Source organism: Halyomorpha halys, unplaced genomic scaffold, assembly GCF_000696795.3.
Source record: "Halyomorpha halys isolate HHAL.00 unplaced genomic scaffold, Hhal_1.1 Scaffold1069.1, whole genome shotgun sequence".
Taxonomy (NCBI): Eukaryota; Metazoa; Arthropoda; class Insecta; order Hemiptera; family Pentatomidae; genus Halyomorpha; species Halyomorpha halys.
Window position 1 is genome coordinate 180,990 of NW_027107452.1, and position 10,069 is coordinate 191,058.

A 10,069-nucleotide genomic window follows, 5' to 3' on the forward strand; every position below is an offset into this window, starting at 1 on the left:
AAGAAAGTTTAATATGCATAATTTTTTTTTCAACAATAACAGAAACTCTTTTCAAGCTTTCACCTAAAGCCCTGATGACTACTTAAAACGTAGATTGAAACGTCAGCAGAAAATTATTATTATAATTTCACTATTTTTTTTATTAGATTATGATATTTTCCTCATCATCAATACAGATCTTATGGTAGTAAATGAATTCTACAGAGAAGCCTCCCATTAACAGAGGATAAATTCTTATACTCAATACCTGGATTTGGGATAATATTCCTGTATGTCCTAGCTGCAGTACCCCAGAGTCTGTTGAGCACATTATCATAATATCATAAAGTGTACTTTCTTTGAGGCACTAAGAGCTAAATTGCAGAGGGAAATTGGACTCAAGATTCTCTCAGAGAATGATCCTTCAACTATTCTATTTACCCAATCAGTAACTATCCATATTACAAAGATTTTGGATAAGGATGGAAAACAGAAGAAACCCCAACCCACTTCAATTTTGGAAGTAATAATAACAAAAAAATCAATTTAATGGTTTAGACGAATAAAATGAAGAACCAAAAGAATATAACGGCTCCTCTATTAAATATTAAAATAACAAACCAACCTCTAAAATAATTAGAGAACTGTCAAGGGCTATTAATTTGTTGGTAGTATCAACGACCCAAACACAACCTTTCTCTTCAAAAATACCAGCAGCTGCGATTTGAAAACATTCCAATTTTAATCCAGCAGAAGACCATATATGACCTAAAATCAATAAATAAATTTTAGAAACCAAACTATAAAATCTAAGAAAATAAACAGGTTCAATACAAAGGTCCTAAGTATATAAAGTTTTTAAAAAAATCGAACCAGTGCTAATTTTTTTTTATCTTTTCTGGGGAAGAGGTAGCTAAAACTTTCAATTACAAAAAGCTCCTTTCCCCAAAAATATGATTTTGAAAAAAAAACTTATGATTATTATTAACATTATAAGGGTTCTGAAATAAGATTTTTTAATGAACTCAAAAATTCCAATTCTTCATATAATTTATTAAATTTCAAAATTTTTACAGTGTTATATGAGTCTGAGTGTTAAATATTTTTACAGTGTTATATGAATCTGAGTGTTGCATATTTTTTCAGTGTTATATGAATCTGAGTGTTAAATATTTTTACAAGGTTATTACTGTGGTATGACATCCATTCAGATCATTTTTTGAGATGTACATTTTTTAAAAATAAAATAAACGCCTTAAATCACTAATTAAAATTTAGTGAGTAATTAAAGTTTTATTCATTTCAACAAGTTTTTAATTATCTGGCGGAAATATCTTAAACTTGAATTTTAAAAAAATGTGAAATGAAATAATCTATCATTACGAAGTGATCTATAAGAATGTTCATCAAAATTGATTATCAAACAACTATTATGATAAGTTGCTACTTCAAAATAAGTCAACAACCTGTTTTAGATTAACATTCATCTTATAAACTATTTATTTTTAAATATGTATTAGGTCTATACTTTTTTTAACTTTTCATATTTTTTTCATTGAATATAAATAACGATAAAATTTTAGTTAAAAAAATCTAATTTAAAAAAGTTACCTGTGACATAAGTTTTGTTAAAAAGTATGGATGAGGTATTGTTCCCAGTAATCAAGGTGTAAATTGCCTCCCCATTAGAACAAATAGAGGTTATTTCTTTGTCTTTGGAACTAGTAACTGATACCTGAGAATATTTATAATTATCTGAGAAAGAATTTTCTTTTTTACAAATTCCAATATGGAAACTCTAAGCCACAGTTAATTAAATTCATTACCTGCCAGCAGAAGGCTTTATTATCTTTTACTGAGTCAATGATGAAAAGGCCATTTCCTGAATCAACAAACCAAATAAGATTGTTAGGTCCAATACACATGAATCTACAATTTTTTATCCCTTTTATACACTGCCACCGATCATTTTCAAATTTCAAAACTAGCCCATGCATTGTGATTGCATACAGTACCTGAAATAGTAAATTAATTATAATAGTAAGTTTGTAATAAAAGCTGTTATTTAATATATTGTCTTTGATGGCTAATATAAATTAATTAATTTAATAATTTATTAATATATTAAATTGTAATAAAGGTAAATGTATTCCCCTAAATAGTGGGTAGTGTGGAGTTGACTGAAACAACTTCAACTCGTTTCAGCCTTACTGAGGTCAAGTTGTGAACTCATTGAAGGTATTTTTCAAAGTGTCTATCAAGTTCGGCTCAAATCTTTTTTATTATTATAATTTCACTATTTTTTTTATTAGATTATGATATTTTCCTCATCATCAATACAGATCTTATGGTAGTAAATGAATTCTACCGAGAAGGCTCCCATTTACAGAGAATACATTTTTATACTCAATACCTGGATTTGGGATAATAATCCTGTATATCCTAGCTGCAGTACCTCAGAGTCTGTTGAGCACATTATCATAATATCATAAACTGTACTTTCTTTGAAGCACTAAGGGCTAAATTGCAGGGGGAAATTGGACTCAAGATTCTCTCAGAGAATGATCCTTCAACTAGTCTATTTACCCAATAAGTAACTTTCCATATTACAAAGATTTTGCATAAGGATGGAAAACAGAAGAAACCCCAACCCACTTCAATTTTGGAAGTGAAAAACCCGCTTCTAGAAGGACCTTGAACAGAAGAGATAGAGGAGCAGACAGAGTCTCATCCAGGAGACAAGGGAAGACATAACTTATAAGGCCCAATGGGAGCATTATAACATAAAGTAAAACACTATTAGCACTATTCATGAATGGAGAACCAGTGTAATAATATGTAAACAGTACCAAAACCCATGTTGTAGAAAGGCAAAGAAGGATGTTAAAATAAATAAATTTAAAAAAAATAAATATCTCATTTTTTTAAAAAGCAGTGTCAATACACAATAATTAACTAATGCCACCTAGGGTACTGGTAGATTAAAAAATAATTAACCATGTTTTGTGATTAATAACCACCACTATTAGTTAGTTGCTTTAATACAATAAATAACAATAGTAATAAAAGTTGGATAACTACTACTTTTATATAGCAGATGGTAATGGGCAGACATTTTATCTCAATTACTGAATGATTAAAGTTGCTTGATTAAGTGATTTTTTTTTTTTTTTTTATAAAAAATTTTTATTTGTTACCTACATCTAAAAGTTGATTAATAGTTATAGATTAACTATTATTTATGCATCCATCAGCTAAAAAGGGCACTCGGAATTTGATGCACTCATCCATCTCATCAAAGAAGACAGGACTCAGTATACTGTTATCGTGCAGTTTGAGTCCCTTATGACTACCCAAAAAGTTTTTCAGATGAGAAGTATTCATTGATTTTTAATCACAGAGGTGATAATTCAGAGTAATTATCAAATAACAGAGTAATTATTAAATAACTAAACAACCAACAAATATTCTCCTTGAACCCACTGAGTATTCATTGATTTGGGGAAACTTGAAATCAAACCATCATTTTGAAACAACCCCTAAAACTATTTTATTATTGTAGTTATTCATTTTTTTTTAATTCTCTTATCTACCTGAACTAAGGCAGGAAGGATGGTTTATTCTACAAGTAACCTAACTATTATAGCCGGAGCTAGGTCAAGATTTATTCCATGAGTCTGCAGCAAAGTAATTTTTAATCAACTCAGCCCAGGTTCGATCTAGCACCTCTTCTGAACTGAGGTTGTTAATTTGGTGTACTAACACTTCTGGCCACCACAGCTTTTATTTTATTATTTTTTGAGGACTAAATACCATTTACAAGTTTATTAGAACCACTCTATTAAATTATTTTTGGGAGTCTATATTATGAATGACTTTGATAATTTTCTATCTCGTTTTTTGATCTGTATACTTGTTAACAAATTTAGTCCTATCTTAAAACTTTTGGCAAAATTTATTAAAAAAGTTAATTTAGAAAATTAATAAAACCTAAGAAATACAAGTTTATGTACAACTACATGAATAATAGTTTATAAATATGCAAACAGCTTACAGTGTTGTAGGTGTAAATTTTAGATAACTTTGCCTCACATGGAACAGGATGAACTTTTTTATCTTTAACTGATAAACAAAACAAATCACCTCTTGAAACAAACCATATTTCATCATCAGTAACAGCCACGTGCTGTACATCTCTACACAATATTTCCCAATTTCCCGAGCCTTTCCAATTATCTACAAAAATAAATTAAACCAAGTTTTAACTTTTGCATAAAAGGAGAAACAACAGAGACATTAAAAATAATTGTACTGCATGATTTTACCTGAATACTGAGCAATGGCACAGTGGATTCTAACACCAATATTTCCAGAATTAGATACCATAACGATCTGGGCTTTATAGTTCAACGAAGCCCAATGGTCCTCAGTTGTATAATAAACATCAAATTTAGGACTGCATAAAATAATACCTGCTTTCCAGACTGATAGAAAAGCAGAATGCTCTGGGCAATTAAGGGTAAACCATCCCGCATAAATACCTGAACACCAATCATTATCATAAATATATAATAATCACATAGATTTGGAATTGAAAACTATCCTTACCTGAGTCTGAAACAGAGAGTGGAAACGTTATTTCATCAATATCCTCACCAACATAATTGCAATCGTCAACAGAAACATTATCACTGCCTTGACCATTTAATAATTCTATATTTTCAACTAAAATCTTATTTTCATTACTTTCAGTCTCCACTTCCAGATTCACCTCTCTAATTGAATTTTCGGGCTCCTCAGTAATGTTTTGATTTATACAAGATGGGTTTTTGTCATCAATACTGATCACATTGTCAGATTCTGGTTCCTGTAAATTGCTTTTGATAGAAATACTATCGATTTCCTTTGAAATAAGAATTACCTTTTCTTTGGGTAAACTTAAATTTATTTCAACAGTTTTCACATTGATTTCTTTATCTGATCTGGGTACAGGACCAATCAAATTGATTGGTTGTTCAGAAACTTCCTTTTTACAATTTGAATCAACAGTTTCGGGGGAGGATTCAAGCGGATGTAGATTGGCCATTAAAGTTTCTACATGAAAAAAAGAAATTTTAAGACAATTACAATTAATGAAATTATAAAATAATTCATACAAAAAATAATTAAATCAGAAGACCATTCAATACACAATGTAAGCGGCCAAGAGCTTATATATAACTGCAGTAATTGGTTACTATAAAGGTAAACTGAATATAATTAATGTAATATGCAAAATAACTTCATATCCTTAAATTTTTAAAAATAAAAAATCAAGCTATCCTAAATTTAATGTAAAAAAAAAAAATTTCATTCAATTTTAATAATTAAAAAAAAGGAAAAAAGTAGCAGAGCTCTATTACTAAGATATTATTTTTCTTTCATTTTTATTTGGAATGCAGAAGAAAATTGATTTAAGGAGAGTAAAATCTTAAAAAGATCTTCTGGATTGGAAAAAAAAGTTTGGTGAAATTCACCTTTACGGTATTGTTCCCCCTAAAAAATAATTATACATACCGAATTCCAGATCATTTGATCCAGAGAGGAGGGGAATGGATATAGTGGGGAAAGAAATGTATATTATATTAAACACAAAAAGCACTAAAACTTCCAAAACCGTGTTCTAGGGTTTATAAAACAGATATCAATTACACCTCCATTCCTCTCTGATGCCCTTTGGTATAGTACAAATCTCTGTTATAACATTGAAATCTTAGACTAAATTGGTTAATGAAATTTGGAGAAGTAATTAATAAAAGTGAAATAATATGCACAAAATAGATTTTATATCAAAAAAGAAGCCAGATAAATGAACAAATTATTAACAATATTAAAAGGAGTAGATAAAATGTTAAACTTTGAACTTATGATAAATGAACAAATATTTCTAAAATAGAAGGCATAGTTATAAAATTTGGTGGATCACTAGCCAGTTAACAATTATTTGTTAAATTTTCAAAGCTCATTGAATATTAAAATGATAAAATATCAAGAGATACCTAATGAGGCTTCAAGAAGCATCTCTTTCCGAGTCACATCCTGTACGATTGTCTCTAAATCTCTCATATCAGGTAAGATATCTGGAGATATTTCTGAATTTACCATTGGTTCCTAAAAAAGAATCTCTATATCACCTATTTGTAATAAGGATTTTTTTTTCAATATATGTATGTTTTTCAAATATTAATTACTATAAAATGATTATAACAACTCTAATGCCAGCAAACCCTTATTGCTCAATACCCATACACACTTTAAATTTGGTAGAGTGAAAATATTTCAGTTGAGAACATAGAAAATAAAATTCATTATGCGATTAAGAGTGGAGAAGAAGAAAGTTTAATATGCATAATTTTTTTTTCAACAATAACAGAAACTCTTTTCAAGCTTTCACCTAAAGCCCTGATGACTACTTAAAACGTAGATTGAAACGTCAGCAGAAAATAAATAAATAGTTGATTACTATTTTTTTCCCCTCTTTATCACAGTCCTAACCATCTCCTTTTTATTAACTAATTGTCAATCATATATATATATGATTGACAATTAGTTAATTATATATATATATTTCAAAAAAGACCAGTAAAAACAATACAGTACCTCTCTAATTAATTTTGATTTATTTAATTAATCAGTAAATAATCAATATATTATATTATATAATTATATTCTGCCTGTATTTCTGCTATGGAATTTTATTGAACATTTTATCTGAGACATCAATCTTCCTTTTGTTAAATAAATAAAGTGTGTTTTTAATGATTTTATCTGTTTATGATATTTAATTTAAAATAAAAATAGAAAATAATCCTGACAATGAATAAAAATAAATAACAAAGCATTGTTAGTTCAAACTGTTTGAGTTTTCAAGGTAATAAAAAAGTTTCATTAACTGAAATGCTCTGTAATACATGAACTACTTTACAATATGGTAATGTAAGCACTTCAAATATTAAAATGAACCTTTAAATTTATGAGAGAAAATAATAAAATTACCAATTCACCATCACAGACAGAAGATGAAAATTCACCATTGAGAAATTTTCCAAAACTGTTGACATAAGAAGCAAAACCATCAAAAGATAGCCGTGAAGCTGGAATAGAATAAATACAATTAGGCTATACATAAGTGTAAAAATTAAATCTTAAAATAGTAAAATAGAAACATATTTTACATACATTTTTGTTTCTGTTCAACCAATTCAGCACTTTTCCTTCTGTTCTTATGTTTTTGAAGGCGTTTCTAAAAATTCAAAGATAAAGTTAAAATATATTCAATTTTAAAATTGAATACCTAAATTTCTAAACCGAAACATTTTTTATTATAATCAATATTTTGTAATTTAAAAATCATAAATCTCACTTCACCACGCAAAGCTAATTTCATGTTTTTTAGTTTGTCTAGACTTAAAGTTTTATCTGTTATATTAAGTTAATAGGTTTTTTTTATGGTGGTAAAAAAAAAAAGAAATATTGCTTAAATATGTTATTATTTATAAGAGACATTATACTCACAAAAACTAACTCTATTTTTACATTCAATAACCTTTATATGAAATATACCGTAAAGGGAAATATTGTGATTATGAAAAATTTATAATTGGGGTTCTCAAAATAAATACACATTTTGATTCCAAATAAGGATCTCTTACAAAAAGTTCTTTGGGTACTTTGTGAGTGCTTACCTACATATCAACAGCACAGCTGAAAAATGAAACATGTAATAAATTAAAATTATATATTTAAGGTAGATATATGCCTGGGATGTTACAGCAACCATTTCACTAAAATTGACTTACTAAAAGTGCCACTTTATTGATTTTACACTTTTTTGCCATTTCCTTCAATAATTTTGATTGAGGCTGGCTAGGCGATGGGACAAAAGATTTGATTAAGTTTGATATATCAACGTACAATTAAGAGGTTTTTAACATCAGCTAAGTTTTATCTACATTGAAATAGTACGACACAGATTAAATGCAGAATTTTCAAAACAGCTTTCTTTAAAGTATCTTCAATTCTAACTGTTCGAAATAATTAATCATCTCTTATTGTTATCAGTAACAATAGATAAATATTAAATATAAAAGAATCCGATATTTAACTAAAGGATAAAATAAATGTTTTCCTATTTCTATGATTGTTATGACAAAGTCGAATTTTACTTTCACTTACCCAAGTAAGAAATGTTTAGGTACACCACTTAGGCTTTGTACTGACAATATACTGATTTGTTATGTTCTGTTGCTTATTTGTTTTTCTTTATCTATATCATTAATTTTATCACTTAAACAAATTACAATCAATAACTAAATAGTAATGTGAACTTAATAATGTAACAAATCAAATAAACTACCTCTGTCTAGTGTCATTGATTTTAGCAAGCCACACTCAAATGTAGACATTTACCCTATCTAGCTTATGTTAGAAGAAAAATAAGAAGATATAGATCACCTGGGAGTAGATGATGTCATCAAATCCTTGTTTTCCTATTGTAGTGAACTGTTGATACCTTGAAGGTTGTATTCTGAGTTCAGGTATACCATCATGTAATGAAACAACAGGAGGAAGTACAGATGGGTCAGTTCCATAGATAACTTCACTTGAACTCAGCTCACTATGAGAACAATTTAATTGGTAGATCATAGATTGACCGTGTGTTGTATATAAAAGGAAAATGGTTCACATGCAGTCAAAACAACCCAAATCGTAACAAAATTATTTGACTTATTTTGACGTTCCTTTTATAAAAACATTTTAAGTTTACTGATGAGATGTTAATAGTTGACTGTAGATAGAAATGAGGAGAAGGTGGTCAGTGGTGCAGTCAGCAAAGAAACACAAATAAACTAAACTTTTGTTCCAACATTGCAACCTGAATTTCAGGCCTTCATCAGGGTGAGACTAGATGAAAGCCTAAAATTCAGGTCAAAACATCGGCTAAAAGTTTTGTTTATTAGTGTACCGCATCACTGACCATCTTATCCTCATAAGTTTGCTAATGATTTAAATGCAAGTAGAAGGTTCATAAAGAATGTTACTTGACTTTATATTTCTTGAAAGTCATATAACGACTAAATTTCTTAATTATCAATGAAATTAATTTTTGACTATCAATATGCAATATTATATTGTATCAGGCATGCTTACGAATTTGCAGTTGATGCTGACAAATAAGAATTTCTTGACAAAGAAGCCGATACTGGTGAACCATAAATAGGTTCAATGGATACTTCTGGAAGTCCGGAAACACATTCTCCAGTAGCCATATTTCCAAATCCACCAATACTGCCTACAACAATGTTGATTACCATAAAAATACATAAAACATAACTAATACTTAGAGGAATATTCAATATTTTTGGTCTGAACTACAAGTATAAATCATTATTAGGAAATTAACAATGGAAAAGAAAAAAAGAAGATAATTTGTTGGTGATGATAGATAACTTTGCTTCACTTACAAAAGAACTTGTTCTAATATCTTCCAGTAGATCACAATGCTAAACAATGATTCTTCTTTACATAGTTTGAGATTAATAATCAATACACTGCATAAATCTATGTTTAAACAGCTCCCAACAATGGGTGTATATTTAAAAATAATTAGTTTTTAAACCAGTCATAACTTAAAATGGTTAAATGAAGGAAAAATAAAGCTAACTTATCGTAACAGTTACATGATTATTTAAAATTTCTGACCAGATAGAAGAGTGTGTACAAAAAAGGGCAAACTTGTTTTATCCATGGCTTTGAAAAAAATGTTTATCGCACCCAATTTGATGTGTGATGGAGCCAAAATATTATTTTGCGAATCGACTAAAGATGTATATTTTAAGTTCATTTTTCCTATAGTAAATTCATTTCGGACAGGCCAATTTTTCTTGATGAAATGATGTTCTCTAGGTTTACTTTCCCACAAAACATGAATATTAGGTATTCATTTTACATGGTTAGGCCTTGTAAGCCTAATAACATATTAACTACTTTTAAATCACCATATATTTTCCAGTTGTGCTGTTCATATTGCATCATTTTAATATAATTAAAA

At 28.6% G+C, this 10,069-nt stretch overlaps 1 protein-coding gene across 2 annotated transcripts in view; it reads right to left on the minus strand.

Moving 5' to 3' along the window:
- LOC106688178 (tectonin beta-propeller repeat-containing protein 2) overlaps nt 1–10,069 on the minus strand; it is a 34,958-nt gene that overhangs the window by 11,882 nt on the left and 13,007 nt on the right. For both annotated transcript variants that reach the window (XM_014432526.3, XM_067045727.1), the window contains exons 7-17: nt 9,169–9,310; nt 8,473–8,635; nt 7,198–7,261; nt 7,015–7,112; nt 6,018–6,129; nt 4,588–5,073; nt 4,305–4,520; nt 4,034–4,215; nt 1,806–1,994; nt 1,591–1,714; nt 605–747 (exon numbers count right to left, since the gene is read on the minus strand). In XM_014432526.3, coding sequence (XP_014288012.1) covers nt 605–747; nt 1,591–1,714; nt 1,806–1,994; nt 4,034–4,215; nt 4,305–4,520; nt 4,588–5,073; nt 6,018–6,129; nt 7,015–7,112; nt 7,198–7,261; nt 8,473–8,635; nt 9,169–9,310 — 1,919 coding nt within the window. The remainder of the gene's footprint in view (nt 1–604; nt 748–1,590; nt 1,715–1,805; nt 1,995–4,033; nt 4,216–4,304; nt 4,521–4,587; nt 5,074–6,017; nt 6,130–7,014; nt 7,113–7,197; nt 7,262–8,472; nt 8,636–9,168; nt 9,311–10,069) is intronic.